This window comes from Lytechinus pictus, chromosome 10 (genome assembly GCF_037042905.1).
Source record: "Lytechinus pictus isolate F3 Inbred chromosome 10, Lp3.0, whole genome shotgun sequence".
Taxonomy (NCBI): domain Eukaryota; kingdom Metazoa; phylum Echinodermata; class Echinoidea; order Temnopleuroida; family Toxopneustidae; genus Lytechinus; species Lytechinus pictus.
The window spans coordinates 7,870,179-7,889,688 of NC_087254.1; the positions used below are offsets into that span (position 1 = coordinate 7,870,179).

A 19,510-nucleotide genomic window follows, 5' to 3' on the forward strand; every position below is an offset into this window, starting at 1 on the left:
AAGGCGGTGGCATATTGACCTTGAAATGTGATTGAGGGAATTGTTATGACCTATTAATGTCTGACATTTTCATTTGTGAACAATTTCTGGTGGGAAAATTGCTCGTAGACAGTCGGCCGGTGTGAAACTGTATTTAATTTAGCACCATTTTCTGACCAGCACATGTAACAAAATCTTGGTAAAATTTCAAGTCATTTTTCTTTGTGGATACCATTTTAGGCCATTCCGTGCTTTTGGGAACTGGTAGCCAAATTGAACTTGTACCTCCTTTCACCACGATATGTAAAGAATCTTCGCTTTGGCGATTTTGAAAAGAATTGATGCGAGAGGCTTTGTTTACGATGCGAAGCTCTTCACACAACTGGTAACCTCTTTCCTCATGCGATGTTTAACGGGCTCAGTTTGCCACGGGTGGACAAGTTTTCAGATGACATCGACGATTCCGCGGAATTATAATTTTTTTAATTATCCATCTACCCCGCATTTCCCTGCTCTTCAAGACCACTCTGCCACTTTCACAATGTTGACAAAAACTTATATTACAAAATCGATTCACTAAATAAATCACAAACAAGATATATCTGGGGATGAATCACTTTAGTAAACTGTATTATCTACTCGTGAAAATGGGAACCAGCATAGCTGGTTCCCATTTTCACGAGTAGATAAAGACAGTTTACTAGTGAAATTTATTTTGTCAGAGTCATCACTGACAAAATAAATCTCATTGGCAATCTCTCTCTATATCTACTCTTCAAAATGGGAACCATCTAAGAAAATTCTCCTGAATTATAAATGCTGGTTCCCATTTTCACGAGTAGATAAAGACAGTTTATTAATCAGATTTATTTCGTCAAAGAATCATCACTAACGAAATAAATATAACTAGTAATCTGTCTTTATCTACTCGCTGAAATGGGAACCAGCGTGTACAACTCTATTGAGAATTTTCCACGCTGGTTCCTATTTTGGCGAGTAGATTAAACTAGTTTACTCTACTCGCTGAAATGGGAACCTGCGTGTACAACTCTATGTGGAGTTTTCCATAGAGTTGTACGCGCTGGTTCCCATTTCAGCGAGTAGAGTAAACTAGTTTACTCTACTCGCTAAAATGGGAACCATGTGTACAACTCTATGGGGAGTTTTCCATAGAGTTGTACGCACTGGTTCCCATTTTGGCGAGTAGAGTAAAGTAGTTTATTAAATCTAATCGCCAAAATGGGAACCATCTAAGAAAATTCTCATGAATTATACATGTTGGTTCCCATTTTCACGAGTAGATAAAGACAATTTGTTAGATTTAGATTTATTTCGTCAGAATCATCACTGACGAAATAAATCTCATTGGCATTCTCTCTCTCTATATCTACTCTTCAAAATGGGAACCATCTAAGAAAATTCTCCTGAATTATAAATAATGGTTCCCATTTTCACGAGTAGATAAAGACAGTTTATTAATCAGCTTTATTTCGTCAGAGAATCATCACTAACAAAATAAATATCACTAGTAATCTGTCTTTATCTACTCGCTGAAATGGGAACCAGCGCGTACAACTCTATCATATGGAAAATTCTCAATAAAGTTGTACACGCTGGTTCCCATTTCAGCGAGTAGAGTAAACTAGTTTACTCTACTCGCTAAAATGGGAACCAGTGTGTACAACTCTATGGGGAGTTTTCCACGCTGGTTCCCATTTTAGCGAGTAGAGAAAAGACTGCGACGAAATCAATCTTTCTGATCTAAGCTCTTTGAAGGATTACTTTATCTAGAATCAGCGCCACTGAACTAAAAATACGTGGAAGTCGTGTTCACTCAAGCAAAACAGCGCCGGCGAAATCGATAAGTCACGTGACCGCCGCCATTTTGCTAGGTCAATTGTTCGAGAACGTTCCGTAGAAGGCAATTGAAAATAATATTATGTGCAAGATGCAATATGTTTTCTCTATAAATATAAAATTAATAGTGTGGCAAAGTGTATTTTAATGTCATTAAGCCAATCATGTACAAACATATTTCTATATGCACAATGTACCGGGACCTGGTAATTCATGTAGTTAAAAAAAGGGTCTAAATCAGGGTGACCAGATTTCACAAAATGAAATACGGGACAATCGATAAAAAAAGATCATCAAAGAAGGCTACACGATGTTATACTTGTGAAAAAAATAAAAATAATTGGAAGGGAGGGAGAACGAAAGAATGAAGGAGAGAAAGAAAAGACGAAAGAAAAGAAATGATAAAGAAGAAAGAACAAATGAAGGGGAAAATGAAAGAAAGTTAGAATAATCAAAAGGACGATGAAAGAAAGAATAAAAGAGAAAAAAGGGTTTCCGTCATTCTTTGAATTCGCCCAATATAGAAAGAAAGGGAAGATGTGTGAAAGACAAAATAAAGGTAAGAAAAGTAAGAAAAATTAAGGAGGAGGAAACAAAGAAAGAAGAAAACGGGAAGGGGAAATGAAGGAAGGGAGGGAGGGAGGGAAAGAAAGAAAGAAAGAAAGAATAAGGGGAAAGAAGAAGAAGGAAAAATAAAATAGAGAATGAAAGAAAGAATGAAAGAGAGGGAGGAAAGATTGGAGATAGGATAGAATGAAAAAAATAATGGAAGGAGAGAAAAACGAAAAGAAAAAGGTGAGGAAGGGAGTAAATAAAAGTATAAGGAAAAAAAGAATGACGGAAATAAAAATGGCAGATACGGAGAAAGAAGGAAAGAAAGAAAATTAAAACACAGAAAGAATCAGGAAAGAAAGGTATGAAATATTAAAAGATGTAGATGGAACAAAAAAAAGCAAGGATAGAAGGATGAAGGATAAAAAGGAAAGAGGAAAAAGTTCAAACTTCAAGCAAACAAAAGCAATCCAATCATCTAACAGAAATGATAATGATATTTGGTGTGTTTGTGGGAATATTTACTCAAAATTTATATAGAGAAAGTTGAAATGAGAAAGGAAAAATGGTAAAGATGGAGAGAGAGAAAAAGAAACAGACGATCAACGAGAAGAGATGGAAAGAAGAGGAAGATCAAAGAGAAAGAGAGAGAGAGAGAGGGAGAGAGAGGGAGAGAGAGGGGGAAATCGAGGAATGAGAAAGAGGTGAGGAGAGAAAGGCGAGACGAGAGGGAGATAAAAGAGGGCTCGATATAAGGGAGATGGGGGAAATAAAAGAAAAATATAATTAGGGGAAGAGAGAGTGGGAATGTAAAAGAGAGAGATGAGAAAGAAGAGGAGAATCAGAGAGAAAGAAGCCAAAGAGAAAGGAAAATAATAAAGAGGGAGATCGAGATGATATAAAGGGGAGAAATAAGAGAGAGAGGGGCATGAAAGTAGAAATGGAAGAAATAGAAGGGGATGGAGAGGATAAGAGAGATGGAAAAAAGAGGAAAATCAGAGAAAATGAGATGAGATTAATAGTTGAATGAGAAGGGAGGTTTAAAAAAAAAGCTAGAGAAAGGGACATGATTTCTAATCGTTAAAAGATTTTTTTGATGCAACCAGCTAGTATAGGCCTACTCAGAAAGCATATTTGTTGTGGGGCCTTTCCTTGTCACAGCGTGCGCGTGAAAAAGGTCGAGTTTTTTATGATTTCATGTCTGTATGTTTACTCCCCTTTAATAAAAAAATGTGACTAAATCAACATTTTCAGTTATGAAAGTATTCAATAACATATAGTTCATGATGTAACAAAGCAAACTAAAACTTTAAACAGCACAAGGAACACTTTCTTTGCGTTCCTTTCTCCCATCTGCCTATATACACGCAGCATTTGTCGACCAGCCAGTATTGACCTAGCAAAATGGCGGCGCGCTCAGTCGAGCGTGAAGCCCGATGCTCTTCGTTGCCGCATGGCTTTGTGTACGTTGGGAATAGGGACACGCATTCCACGTTTTTTTAGTTCAGTGATCAGCGCGCCAGCTGCAATGAAACAGTGAACAAGCTCGAAAAGGTAGGTAGGTCATGTCTTGTCGTGAAAAAGTGTCCTTTGGAAATTAGGAACTGGTTCCCAATTTCACGATAATGCCCCATTTTATCATGTTCTTTTGGCAAAAAAACTTTACAAGGAGTTGTGCCTGGCTGTGGAACTGGAAGCCAGAACTCAGGGCCCTATTTACACAGGGGTTCTTTACACACACACACACCCCCAACCCACACAAGCACTAACTAGCGCACCACAAAGCACACACACACAACTGCACAATGACACATGATGAACGCGACGCAAACTGACTGGCTGGCATGGCCATGGCCGTCATGTTTGTATTTCGTCTATCGTATTTGGAAATTAAAATGAAAAGATTCCATGCTTTTTACATCACTCTTACTAATGCCTACCTGGTTTTCTATCATCTTCGTCCATGATTGAGTGTTTTCCCCGAGTTTTAGACCAGTTTTCAGCGGTTGTTTTCAGCATGCAACATTCAGGACCGGGTGTAACACGCTCAATGTCTGTATGTGCTACACTTCCGATCCGAGTACGAGTGTGTAGAAATTGCCGCACTACTACAGGCCCGTGCTAAAATATATTGGCGCTAATTATATTCACCACGCCAGATGATGAACAATATTTATCCCCCGAAGCCGTATGAAGTTTTATAATGCTTGTTTGATTTGTCGCGTTTTATTGATCTTTTGGTTGGCGTTGAATACATCATTAAATGGTAACTTTAAATAAAGAAGGCGAAACTATAGAATGGTGAAAGTTTGAAATAAATGGGGAAGAAAATATGACTGTTTACTTTTAATATTAGATCAATGGAATCTCGATTAGGCACCTGTTTTAATGTGCCAATAAATATATATAAGGCAACTAGCAATTATCGTGTACACTAAATTCGTGGAGGTTTTATCCTCTTCTAAGAAAGCCTATTATTCTGATTAAAGCTTAACTTGCCATTTTAAACTCAAATGCTTGCTTTTCTGAATCAAAATGACATCACCCATGCGACAGAACTTGTCACTTATATTTGCCGAATCATACTATAGGCGTAGCCCTAAATGATCCTGAGTAAAATAATATAAACTTTAATTATATTATCTTGCCACTTTGAAAGCAATTATTCTTCTCTGATATTCGGCAGAAAACATATCTGATCAAGAAAAAATTATCTAATTCCATATAGAAATTATTGAGAAATCGAGTGATGGATGAGCCTGCCAATTATGTTAACTATATTTTGGAGTCCGTGGATATAATCCATGCATGCATGCAGTGTCTGAGAATTACTTTAAAAATTGTAAGAATATGTGTGTTCACTAATATGAGTTATCTATACTAATTGAAAGAAAAGGTTATCTATACTAGGCCTGTATATACAATCGGAACGGGACTCGACCTGCCGTACGTGACCGCATGCAAAATTCAATTAGAAGAATTAAAATAATTGAGAAGAAGAACATTAAGACAACGCAGTGCTTCACGTACGTATACTTTTGTTTAATAAAAATTGCTCAGAAACTATGAAATAGAACTAGAACACTATTTGAATTTTATTAGACTATAGAAAACAACAATTCAGATAAAGCTCGATCTCAAGCCGGCCTTCGGTAACTGAGCACTCATTCTCTACAAAAGTGATGCCGGTGTAGGCCTATAAATTAATCAAACTAAGCCTATTGATTTGAATAAAGAAAGATCAATCTATAGCATAACGCTGAAAATTTCATCAAAATCGGATGTAAAATAAGTTATGGCATTTTAAAGTTTTGCTTATTTTTCCCAAATAGTGATATGCATAACCTAGTGACATGCAAATGAGTCGGTCGATGATGTCCATCACTGACTATTTCTTTCGTGTTTTATTGTTTGAATTATACAATATTTCATTTTTTACAGATTTGACACTAAAGACCAACTTGAACTTAAAAATATAACTTTTTTATTTCACATCCGATTTTGATAAAATTTTCAGTGTTATGCTTGTTGGATTTTTTTCTTTTTATTCAAATCAACTTTTTGTTGGGGTGGACTTGTCCTTTAAAGGACAAGTCCAGTCCAGCCCATCAAAAAATTGGGTTAGATAGAAAGATAAAAATCATACAAGCATGCACTACACTGAAAATTTCATCAAAATCCAATGTAAAAATAAAAAAGTCAGCATGACATTTTAAAGTTTCGCTTAATTTTATAAAAACATTTGACATATGCTGGTCAGAATGAGGAAACAGGGGCGTCGATCCATTTTTCAGATTGGGGGGCAAAATCATGAACTTTCCAAAGGAGCTCGATCACACAACTCACCCACACGAACACTGACACACACACACACACATAGGCCTATATATAAATATATATATATATATGTGACTCATGAGAAAGAGACACATATCCCACCAACAAATTATAATGCGAGCGCGAAGCGCGAGCTGAAAATCTTTTAGTATACTGACCTGAAAACAGGAAAAAGGTACCTGTTAGGACTGTTTGTAGTAACTCATGAGGAGGATACTTTTATCTCACTACACAGATAATGCGAGCCGGCCGAGAGCGAGCTGATATTTCTTTATATTCTGACCTGAAAGCTTGAAATTTAAGCATTTTTGGTAACAATGATTAAGATGGGCATCTAAAAGAACAATAGATGCGATGGCGAAGCGCGAGCTGAAAATTTTGATATTTCGATCTGAAAAAATTGACAGTTTAATGGACTTTTTAATAAAGACAGGATTTATATCCAACAAAAGATTGTTGATAATCGAAGCGGGAGTTCTTTTGAGGTTTAGACCTGAAAACGGGACATTCTATTTACCTATTATTCATGAAAAGTATGGGTTTTTGCTAAAGAAATGATGCGAGCGCGAAGCGCGAGCTGAAATTTTTTACATTCGATTCTGAAAAACGCACATTTTGAGCACGATTTAGATAAAGAACGATCGAGTTGTGTATCTCAATCTCGCTTGCCGATTTCTGTGTAACATTACAATCCTTTTCATTTTTGCACATCCGGAATTATTGGGGGGGGGGGGGGCAAAACGATATGTTTGCCCCCCAAAAAAATATTTTCATTGGAGATGATGACATCATCCACTCACTATTTCTTTTGCATGAAATATAAAATTTGATTCCTTCCTGAACATGTGGAATTACAACTGTTTTAACATTTTGTGGTTAAAAACAAGACGGTCGAAATCAAACAACAAAAAACAAAAGAGACAGTGAGTTAGAGACATCATCGACTCTCTCATTTGCATATCACTGTGTTGTGAATATAACTGTTTTGTGAAAAAATAAGCGAAATTTTAAAGTGTCATAACATTCGATTTTGATGAGATTTTCAGCGTTATGCATGTTTGTTTGATTTTTCTATATTAATTCAAATCAACTTTCCTTTGGGGTGGAATTGACCTTTAATATTATTTACTTACAAAATATTAAAGAAATGAACAGTCATTAAAAAAAAACTTTCTAAATCTGTTGGCAACTGGGGAAGGGAGGGGGGGCAACGGTTCGATGAGTGGGTGGCAAGTCCCCCCCCTCCCACACATCCCCTGGTGCCCCCACTTCTTTTCCCACGAGGAAAATATTTTCAGAACTAAATTAAAGAGTGCTAATTAAAATGTTGAGAATCCGAATAAACTCAAAGGCGAACTGTAAATCATCAGAATAAAATTAAAATAAAGATGATATAAGGCCTTGAAGGTAAAGCAACATGAAGAGGAATATGATCCTCTTCATGCTTGACCGACATGGCTGAAACGGAGGGTGTGGGGGGGGGGGGGGGGCTAGGTACCATGGTCATTTCTTGCAAAACTAACTTTTCCTGGCCATGCAGTGAACATGCAATTAAGGTACGAAATTGCCACACACACAAAATACAGGGGAAAGGGGGATAAGATTTTAATCTATGTTTTGTAAATCATGAAAAGGATGGGTAATTAGTTATCTTCCTACATTAACAATGCGAGTGCAAATTGAGCGCGAGCAGAAAATTGTTGATATTTTAAAATCTGAAACTGGATAATTTAAGCATGTAGAACAAGCTGGGTATCTCAATAAACACGTGCGTGTATTTTAGATTGATTTATATAGTATCTGGGCATTATGAGTACAATCATGAAAATCAATAATTCGAGCGCGAACCGTGAGCTGAAAACATATGATATTCCGATCTCAAAAAGTGTCAATTTAATTAAGCACTAATTCAAGCACGGTGTAGAAAAATTGTGAAATGGAAATGGATCGCACCTAATAAATGATGCGAGCGCGGCACGAGCTGAAGTTATTTTAACCTAGGACCCGGCCTAGGACCGGGACATTTCATGAGGACATTTTGTCATAATTATGAAAATGATGTCTATCTTCCTATTCCTCCTAAGCGCGAGATAAAACTTGTCGATATCCCTTTCTGAAAAAAGAGACAATTTAGGAATTCATTGACATGTTATCATTTTCTTAATTAATCTAATAATTATGCCTATGACAGCGTAAAATTTGTTAATAATAAGGCCTGAAAACTGGACATTTTAAGCACTTTCGTAATTATGAATAATAGGATGCATGATAAGTTTATCAATCAAATTTATGCGAGCGCAAATCGCACGCCGAAATTTTTTTAAACTGTCATAAAAAGGGGATTTTAAGTAGTTTGTTATATAATTACTTAGTATTATAGATCGAGGCATATATATGCGAGCGCATAGCGCTATGGCTGAAAGGTTTTGACAATCAAACCTGAAAAGGGATATTATGAGAATACACGAATAGCATACTTGACAAATCAAATACGTATGCGAGCTAAAATTTTGATACTGAGTCAATAAAATGGATATTTTACAGATCACTTTTTGAAAATTAAATTGTAAATCAAACAAAATAATGGAAGCTCGATGTCGGAGCTGAAATATGTTTTGTATATTGACTTCAAAACTTGATATTTTAAGAATTTTATGTATTTCATCAAACATGCTATGCGAGCGCAAAGCGCGAGCGAAAATTTTATAGTGACATATGAAAGTTTTTTTTTCCAAGCCTTACCCAGCCTCACCTTATTTTATTCACTAGTCTTCCTCATCCTTTTCTCATCTTTTTTACTCTTCTCTTTTCCCTTCCATTCCCCCCCCTTCCTTTCACTTTTTCCTTTTTTTTTGCTCCACCAATAGGGGGGCGGGCGGGCATATGCACCTTGAAAGTCCATCTCTATGATGATATCCAACTTGGGCATAGAGATGATATGCCCAAGTTGGATATCATCATAGAGATGGATATCTATGATGATATCCATCTCTATGATGATATCCAACTTGGGCATATATATGGCAAACTTGACTGCAGGAACAACTGTATTTTTCCAGTAGATGCGGTATAAAGGTATGGCATGTACGAATATGGGGGGGGGGGGGGGGCGGGGCGGAGGAGGGAGCGCGCCAGTGTGAAGTGCCAAGTGGGGTATCTTTTCCTAAGACATCTTTTTACTGATTTTAGATAATTTCTTGGTGATTATGGATTCAAATTACTTTTTCTTAGCTAAATCATGGCATCGATCTATATTTGGACATTTCAAATGAGCTGATCGCCATTCAATACATTATAAATGGAGAATCTTTGAATAAATTAATATGATGAAAGACGTCTTCATCTTGCCTAGCTTGTCATACATACGGCGGGGTGCTCATGGGCCAATGACACGAGCTTTCTTAATATTCTGACGGACTGTTTTTTCACTTTCTGACAGATTTGTTCCTCTGAATTTGAAGTGATAACATTGACTAAATCCGAATGTTGAGAAATCATACTGTTGTTGATAGTAGCACTAATCTGGATTGAAATATGAGCTTGTTGAAAGCAGCGGCTGCGACGCCTCTTCTGAATAGCGTACGTTCCCTGAAGTGGTCGGTGAAGTTGCGGCAGAAATGTCGACGAATGTGTGGATGCTATACTCCTCGTCCGCATCGAACATGGTAAAAGTGCAGTGCTAGACTGCTAGTACAGTAGTAGTGGGAGTCGAGTCTGACTCGTAACAAACTAAGTTAAATGACATTGCCAGTTAAATTACAAAAGTTACTTGTATAAATTTGTAAATTGTTTAATTACACTCTTCGCACTCATTCAATGAACAAGGTCACTCATTCAATGAACAAGGTTAAACCTTGTCCTTGTTCTCTGTTAATGGCATGACGTGTGTGGGCGGCAAAATAAGGGTGGCAATGTTTGGCTTATTTTTTCTTTGGGACAAATGCTTGATTGTTTTTACACCAACAGTTTTCATTACCATTACAGCTATTCATCATACAACTTGGCTCTTTTAAGTACTTAAGTAAATTTGATTCTTTAAATTATTTTTTTCTTAATTAAAAATAGAGATTTAAAAATTAAAATTGTCTTGCCATATTACTTTCCACCAATAGAGGGCGTACACAAAAATATGCCAAAAATTCAAGTTTTTGAGCGCTCTGGTGAATACAAAAATTATTCCCAAGTTACTAATGAAAAATAAATTGCAACTGTATGGAAATTAGTAATTTTGGTCACAAAAGTGATATTTTTAATGATTTTTTTTAAGTGTGTGCTCTGTACAGCATTAGCAGGCATAGTCCTACCTGGACCTGGTACTTTCCCCACAGGCAGGATGGTTGCAGTGAGCTAATGACTCTCCGGCACCTACTAATTGAGCGTAGGGAGTTCGGTGAAATGTACCTCAAGACTCGCCTCAAGTCAAGTATGTCAAGTGATGTTCGTGCAGGCTCCACTTCACTAGGTACCGCTACACCAGTGAAAAAAATACACGGGGGCGGCGGGCGAATTCGCCCCGGAAATGCCTAAAGTCGCCCTCGAAATCCCCCAAAATCATGCTTTCGGGGGCGACATAAAATCTGAATGTCGCCCCCGAAATTATAGATGAGTGATAACAACTCAACGACCCACTAGCGCCATATGCTCGAGCTCCGCTTACCATTTAAAAATCATCCAAAATCCACACTCAAAATCATGAATAAGCCTTGAAAATAGCGAGGAGCGCAGTTTCAAATTCCGAAGTTGCGTCTTTTTTTCTGTACCACGTATTTCCACACACATGGTACTAGGTATGGAAAAAAAATGAACGCGACGGTCGGGAAACAGTTGCATGTATAGGGGTCCATTATGACTACCACCATGTGCAATTTCTAATGCACATGTTTCCCCTACAGTTATCACAATTCTGTGATAAAATAATTCGAGTCTAGTAACCTATCATTGGTGAGTTGTCATTCGGCTTTGCTTTTCAAAACGGCCTATTAACATCCAAAATAACTTACCTTATTTATTAATTATAACTTAAAAATCATTTGTTTTATTTTCTCGGGGATGTGGTAAATATCAGACAATAAATCATCAAACAAAGCTCCATCTATTTTACAAGGCCGGCGGCAGGCGCACGCATTGGCGCTTGTATTAGCCAGTCTGAGCTCTGTCTCTCTGCCAGAGCTCTGGGGGACAATTCGCTCAGTAAAGGCCTCAATGATGGTGATTTTCTGTTTCAGACAGAGTTTACATTTCGGGTATATTATTCAAAACTGCCAATTAAAGTTTGATGATTTCTTCATTGTCGTGTATATTTAAGTTCTTAATGAATACATTCTCACCAAATTTAGACTCCCCCATAGAGAAATGCAATTTTCATGGAGATCTGCGTTTTCAACGAACTTCACGAAAAGTTAGGGTATGTGATAATGTGGGCCTTTATTACATATACATGGCTGAGTACAGGGTATTGTACTGGAATAGACCGAGTAGAAATTACATATTGAATTCATTTATATCCAAGTCCAACTCACAGTCACACCCACACACACACACACCCAAGATTCTAAGCATGAAAAAATAACTTAAAAAATCATACAATATTAAACAAAAAGTAATAATTCATTAATAAGTGAATCCTCAAAATAAAAAAAGTAGCATTCAAAAAGAGCCCCCGAAATGCAAAAAGTACCCCCTGAAAGGTAGAAATGGAGCCCCCGAAATTTGATGAAAAATTAAAAATGGAGCCCCCGAAAAAAAAAAAAAAATTTTTCCCTGTTACGCTCCACCTACCCGAACCTCAAAGTCCAAAAGTCGCTCTAATACTCAGAGTGGCGAAGGTGGGAAAAATGCATATTTATTCATGTTATTGTAAAGATCCTACACCGGAACTAGCTTTAAAAAAAATAAGAAACTTAATTTCTTACTTTTCATCCGCATCCTAATTTCACTCCATATCCATCCTTCTTCTAAAAACAGTACAGGCCACCGTCTGGTGTATTGTCGTACTGGTCCGAGCTCAGACCCTCGCGCATGCGATGTTTTGAAATCGGCAGCGAATTGTTTATACATGTGAGGAACTCGATGCTGGCTCTAAATCACCAATTTTGAGGCTAACAGGAGGATGGATATGGAGTAAAATTAGGATAAAATGTAAGAAATTAAGTTTCTTATTCTTTTTAAGCTAGTTCCGGTGTAGGATTTATACAATAAATATGCATTTTTCCCCACCTTTGCCACTCGGAGAATCAAAGTGAGTTTTGGACCTTGATGTTCGGGTAGGTGGAGCGTAGTGTAGCGGTAGTGAAGTGGAGTGGAGCCTGCTCGAACTTCATTTGAGGTAGCCGTCTGTTTCAAGGTGTTTTTTAAACATTAAAAAAAATTATTCTCGCACACAGATGGCTCGCAATCGCCATTAAATGCAAAATACCCCGGGGCCCATCGATTTTTGTCTTTATTTCATAAAATATATAAAAAGAACTGGACCAAAATGAAGATTATTATTCCGTTTTGGCCAGAAATGCACCAAAATGGGAAAAAATAAACTTCAAAGGACAAAAAAAACCCAGTGACTTACTTCGGCTGTCGCGCAACTCCGCTTCCCTGGTTTATCCAAATTCAATACATAAACATATGGCCATTGAGTCCCTGTACATATCGAGTTAGAACTTCGGTCTCTGTAATTGGTGCCAACAGAGTTGTCTGGATTATTTTTAGCCGCACTAGACATACTAGAATGTAGAAATAGTAGAATTTGCACTGCAGATTGGCATGATGATTGATGTATTTGAATTTGGTCTTTGGAAAAGTATAGATTAGATCTACTATTTGCTGACGAGTGATGTATTCATTGTAAGTACATGTACTAAAAAAGACCTACTTAGCTGTGATGATAAGTTGGCTTTGTTAAAAGAATAGAAAATAACTAAATTAGCCTGCACTCTGCAGGTTTGATTTAAAAAAAAATGAACAAAGAATGACAGTCGGAACAGAATTCTAGATTTGTGATATCATACTATAGATGAGCAGCTCCTCCCAAAAATCCAAAATGCCATTTGCTGAAGAGAAAAAAAACGAAGTCATTTTATTTGTGCAGGTGGGGGGATATTTCAAATGACACAGCAGTTCCATACCCCCTTCTATCAGAAAAAAGATTTTCTTAAAAAATAAAAAGTTATGGTATTACGTGATATATGGAGGAGCTACCAACATATACATGATATAGTATGATGTCTCAAAAACATAAAAAAGTTAATTCTCATTTGATCATTTGATGGATTTTGATTTAAAAAAAACAGTAATTTTCCTCTATTTATTTTTTCAAAACACCTTTATTGTCATGATAAATGATTGGGATTGATTGATTGAGATCGGTGTAACACCACTTGCCCAACTAACATGCAGTATGAACTGTATCCTCTATAATTATTTCTTATTTTTATTGTTGCCACCTTGTGAGCTTTCACTCATATGACCCACATTCTTACATAGTTGTGGATGAGCATATTATTCATTTTAGATTTGAACAAATCAATAAGTACTCTAAACAGTACAGAAGAGAATATCTAATCTTACAATTTGCAGAGCCCTCTTGCAACTTCAATTAAAAAACATAAATTTATTGTGTCATTTTGTTTTCATTTAGGCGTCACAAATTTGTTTAATTTCTTTTAGAGCCATGTGCCATCAAAGTTTGATTTCTTTTTAAAAGTCCTCTTTTCACCCCACTTTATATTTTGCAGGAGAATAATTAGTCTATTCATCCTACTGTTAATTGGTGTACACATAGTATCTGGTGCAAAGCCTATTAACCTCTACTGTTCTGCTCTGGGGAATTTCATTGAGAGGTACAAAAGAAATACAATGAAATTTCCTTTTCTGTAAACACTGACAGCACAGCAAAAATGTAGAATTTTCTGTGATTTAATCTAGGTAGTTGGTGGTATGTGTAATATCAGGCCAAGGAAAACCACTGCATTGCATGGTTTTGATGCCCTATAGTTTGACGATAATTCCCCTTTTATTGGCCTGTATTTCCCATGTGTGTTGTAGTGTAGAAATGTGCCCTATAAATAGTAAAGCAACCTTGCCCCCCCAAAAAAAACAACCTTCCATTTATATTGAAATTTATGGCATTTCATACCTAACAATGTGTTTGAAAGTTGTGTCTACTTGTGTGACTTGTATAATTAACATGTATTTTTATTTTCCATGATATATAAGGAATTTCTTTTTATTAAGGAGCCATTCCTTTTCATTTATGGATTCTGATGATGCTGGGTTTGTTTGAATATCTTGTCTAATTTCATTGTGTTTTAAACCTGGGTTCCTTGTTAACTATTCTTCTTTATTTTAACTTGATTGAGTTGGACAAAGTTGATATTGATTGTTTTTTCAATGATCCCAATTCAAAGTTAACCCTGAAATCAGTTACCATTAAAAAAATTCCCTCCCCCATCTATGCACTATCCCATTCCAGGTATATCCTTCCAAGTAATCAGTTTTGTACTGCAGTGCCAGACTCAGAGAACTCTCTTCTTATGCAAGATGGTCTTCCTAGGTTCCAATCGTTCCATGCAAGTCACGTAGGTCCTGGGATGCAGAAGCTAGTCCAAAACTTTGAGAAGACTATTGAAGAAATCGAAGACACATATAAAGGTATAGTATAGAAATTCCTCCCAGTGGCTTTGCTGGTTCCCACAAAAGATTACACTGTACTATTTCATTTTGTCATTTTGCTTGCAGCATATTTTTATCATTTATTTATCGTTTATTCTGCTTTTCAAAGCACATTTTTACAAAATAATGTACAAAATATTGTGAAAACAAGTTACAAAATAATGTATGAAATACAGAAATGACTGAGATTATTATAGAAATGCAACTTTTGTAGCAATAAGTAGTACATCAGTTGGCCACCATTGGCACTGCAATGAATTCAGAAGGCTTTAAAATATTTGTTTATCCAGAGGTATGATTTTTTTTCTTCAATTATATCAATGATTTCACCTTCTTTCATTCCTGTGGCATACATACGTATGTCACAATATGTCATCCTCAAAATGTAAAGATACAAGTCAGACAGTCTTAAAATCTAGCCTACACTTAATACTTATATCAGAATTTGTAGGTGCTCTATAAGATTGCAGCATATAAGTATGTGCAATAGTAGGCTGTTATCTCTTTGCCAGGGAATGAAATGTATTCTTGAGTCCGTTTTTTTTACAATCAGGCTATACCATCAGTGATATGACATGGTCCAAGGTATCTGACCCATTAGAAAGACTAGGTGCCCCTCTGGAGTATGGCTGGGGTATGGTGTCGCATCTCAACGGAGTCAAGAACAATCAGGAGCTTAGAGAAGCATATCAACAAGCTCAACCAGCTGTTGTCATGGTATCTACTAAACTTGCTCAAAGTGAAGTTATCTATAATGCCATGAAGGTGAGTGATTTAAGAGTGCAAAATTTACGAATAATTTGTACTTCATCATCACAATCATCACCATGACCATTGTCATAATTATCATCACTGCCATCATTACCATCACCTACATTAACATCATCTTCATCATCCTCATCATCACCATCATCATCCCCAACATCATCACCCCAACCGTTGCCACCACCATCATCATCATCACCATTACCATCATTACCTTCATCATCATCATCATAATCATTATTATCATCATCATCATAATCATTATCATCATCGTCATCATTATCAACGTCATATCTACCAGTATGTGTGCATTACATGTTGCATCTCCATATTCCCTTTCAAATCTGTAATTTTACGTTTCAGGAGTTATTACAGCATGCTGATAGCTTGAAGTTGGACACCCCTCAGCAGAGAATATTACAATCGGCAGTCAGAGAATCAAGACAGGGAGGGGTTGAGCTGACAGGCAAAGACAAAGAGACGTTTAATCAGATCAGGCTGCAGTTAGCAAAGTTGAGCAATGACTTCAGGTAAAGAAAGACAAATTTATGTAGATGCATCGTAAAGTTGTTATCAGTCAAAGGATTGGTGGGACAAGACATTTTGATAATTAATAATGAAAAAAAAAATCATTTTGCAGCTTATGAAATACTGGTATTCTTTCCTTAGAGTGCTCAAGGCACTCATTGCCATTATAAAACTGGCTGTAGCCTGGCTGCCACCTTGGCATACAAGTGGATCAAGGTTTGAATATTCCTGCCTTCTACCTCTTTACTACACCTGGGTCAAGTGCCGCACAACATGGATATATTTATTGCTGAAAGAAATTATGACATGACCCTCTGATTTTAAAAAGGTGTTGCATCAAATAAATTAGATGTATATACTTATATTTTTAATTTTTTCCCTCAATTATGCACGTTATAAAAAAATTCTTTTGCAACAACTCGGTGCTCAAAGCACTTCCTAATATTGTAGTTTACTAATGTTATATGAAACTTGAATTTATTATTTTGTTAATTGTTTTGTCATTATCTAATTTATGTTTATTGCTATTATCATTTGTTTTTATAACTGAATATTTTCCAGATCAATTTCAAACGATAAAATATGATTCAAGTGATTTAGGAGATTGAAAATCAGTGCTTTGAAGCAACTCACAAAATTGTGGTTGTGTGACAATCACAAATTTCTGGCAGGGCAGGGGGGTCAGATTTATTTTCCTCTTTCAGCTGGTTCAAGGTAAAATTGTCTACACTTGTACAAGATTTCAATATTTAAAATTTGTTTTAATCTTTCCATTAACTCATTATAGCAACAATGTTCTTGATGCAACCAAGGCATTCAGCTTAGAGCTCAATAATGAGAATGATGTAGAAGGATTACCGGCATCCCTCAAACAGCTCATGGCTGCCTCAGCTTCACAAGGATCTAAGCAGTAAGTCATCCTGTAAAACTCTAAAGATGATGTTGCAGATTTTTGTATGTTGAAAGAAAATGTGACTTGGCTCAGCAGGCTATGACTTCTTGAGCCAAGATAGAAATCTACAATACTATTTATATTTTAAATGGCACAATATATATTTTTTCTTATATATTTAGTAGAAAAGATTTTAAGGTAACACAATGTGCCAGAATCCGTAGAGGGAAAAATTATTAACTTGACTCAGCCCTGAAACAAAGATAATACTTCTTGAGCCAAGATAAAAGTGAAAATTTCTACATGTGTTATAAAATGTCACAATATTTATTTTCAACATGAAAAGAAAAAATGATTGTGAAGGTATCAAATTTAGCCAAGCAAATTTTTACATTTTCCTTTCAGAGTAGATCCAGATAAAGGACCCTGGAAGTTGACCCTTGACCTTCCCTGCTTTGAGCCGTTTATGAAACACAGCAGACGTCGTGACCTGAGAGAGACGGTGTATAGGGCTTATATTACAAGAGCTTCTCAGGAAGGTCATAACAATAGTGGCATCATAGAAGAAATAAGAAAACTAAGGTATGGCTAAAATTGTCTTAGAAAAAAAAAACAGATAAAACATAGGAGTATATTTTGGTTTATTTATCATAGAATAGATTGCATTGTCTGTATTAGTATGAGCAAAATAAGCACAGAATGCCATGAAATGTCAGGTATTTTTCCAAACAATAGTAATACACTGTCCCACATATGCCTTTTTGGGTAAGTGATCATCAGAAATGTCAGTTTTCAGCTAAGATTTCAGGACTTCACAAAGATGAGTTTATTTCAATGTACCAGATCTAAATCTATGATAATATGGTGGCAATTAACCTTGATTGTAAAGACTTTCTCATGAAATGATTGTTTGCTGCAACTACTTTTATTTACCTTTAATATCATGATAATTAAAGTAGATGTAATATCAATGACCACTCATGACTACATTCAACAGAAGAGAGATCTCTGGATTACTTGGTTACAAGGATTTTGCTGCCCTCTCCTTGGAATCTAAAATGGCTGGCCAAGCAGAGAATGTATGGAAACTCATCCATAACTTGAGAGACAGGAGCAAGGTAGCAGCGAAAAGGTACCTACTTGGTCTAAAGGATGCTAAATTCGGTTTATACATGTAGTGTAATACGTACAGAGGCACAGCTAGACACGTCCAGGGTTCCAGTAACATGAAGCTTTGCGACTGATCAAGGGACTGTTTATCTTTGTTTGATCACATGGATTTTGTATGATCAATCATAAAAATCAGTCCCATGATCAGTCACTAAGCTCTGTGTTACAGGGCCCTATGAATCGCAAAATTATAGGTCAGGGGTCTGTTTCATAAAACTTGTTACAATAACAAAATTACAATAGCCGTTATAAGCTACTGAAATACTTCAGTCTGATTGGCTGATAGTTAATTTGTTATAGAAATCTTGCATTTGTTATTATAACAAGTATTCATGAAACGGGACCCAGGAGCCCATTTCATTAAGACTTGCAACTGTTGTAACTTTGCCATTATGGCAACTACCATGTTAATCGTGATATTGATTGGCTGCTGAGCCCTATTATCATGGTATTTGCCATTATGGCAAAGTTGCAACAATTGAAAGTTCTTTATGAAACGGGCCCCATGTCTTTTTAAAAAAAATGTATTTTTCAGCAATAAGATAAGAACAGTTTCATATCATATGAATAATTCAATTCATATCATTGTTCATTTCTTCTTAATGTTGTTACCTAGCTTCCTACAGACTTGTACAAATGATATCTCTTGATTGTATAATGAAATGAATGAAATAAAAGATCACTTCTATGTCTCTACAATTCACTAATATTGCTCTAACCATGCAGATAGAACATCACTCATTCAAGCCTTGAAATAAGCAGCTGCAGACCGGGGGCAATTAAAAAAAAAAATTGCCCCCGGCTCACAGGTTTTTTACAGGAACCGGGGGCAAAAAAAAAATATATATATAACGGTGAACCACACCGCAAATTTGTTTATAGTAAAAAGCGCAGCTCCTGCAATTTTTTAATTAGTACATGAATAGCATGCTAAGTATTAGGCTTATTCAAACATTTAAGAAATCAGATTTAAATGTTTAAGTGTATTTTGACACCCTCACTCCACATCCCCTTTACAACCACACACACATGGGCTTATTTATTTTTCATCTTTAATGAACCATGAATAATGAACCCCCCCCAAAAAAAAAAAAAATAATAATAAATGTAGTCATAGTTAGAATCACGGGTGTGGGTGAGTGTTTGTGTGTGATTGTGACTGTGAGGTGCACTTGGATTGCATATAAATTATGTTAAAGATATGAAGAAATGAAATCAATATCTAACTCAGTCTATTCAAATTCCAGCACATAGCCACAGGCTATG

At 36.2% G+C, this 19,510-nt stretch overlaps 2 protein-coding genes across 5 annotated transcripts in view; one reads left to right on the forward strand and one right to left on the reverse strand.

Moving 5' to 3' along the window:
• LOC129269693 (splicing factor U2AF 50 kDa subunit-like) overlaps positions 1-4,472 on the reverse strand; it is a 28,813-nt gene extending 24,341 nt beyond the window's left edge. For 2 of the 3 annotated variants that reach the window (XR_010294771.1, XM_064105231.1), the window contains exon 1: positions 4,329-4,472. Coding sequence is in view for 2 of the 3 variants with exons in the window: in XM_064105231.1 (XP_063961301.1) it covers positions 4,329-4,407 (79 nt within the window). In the remaining variant the exon portion in view is untranslated. The remainder of the gene's footprint in view (positions 1-4,328) is intronic. The other variant, XM_064105230.1, reaches the window with a different exon arrangement.
• A 4,886-nt stretch (positions 4,473-9,358) lies between these two features.
• LOC129269050 (uncharacterized) overlaps positions 9,359-19,510 on the forward strand; it is a 28,732-nt gene continuing 18,580 nt past the window's right edge. The window contains exons 1-8 of one of the 2 annotated variants that reach the window (XM_064105232.1): positions 9,359-9,890; positions 13,953-14,057; positions 14,690-14,868; positions 15,443-15,654; positions 16,018-16,184; positions 16,970-17,092; positions 17,480-17,656; positions 18,072-18,206. In XM_064105232.1, the coding sequence (XP_063961302.1) occupies positions 9,760-9,890; positions 13,953-14,057; positions 14,690-14,868; positions 15,443-15,654; positions 16,018-16,184; positions 16,970-17,092; positions 17,480-17,656; positions 18,072-18,206 (1,229 nt within the window). In that variant the 5' untranslated portion in view covers positions 9,359-9,759. The remainder of the gene's footprint in view (positions 9,891-13,952; positions 14,058-14,689; positions 14,869-15,442; positions 15,655-16,017; positions 16,185-16,969; positions 17,093-17,479; positions 17,657-18,071; positions 18,207-19,510) is intronic. The other variant, XM_064105233.1, reaches the window with a different exon arrangement.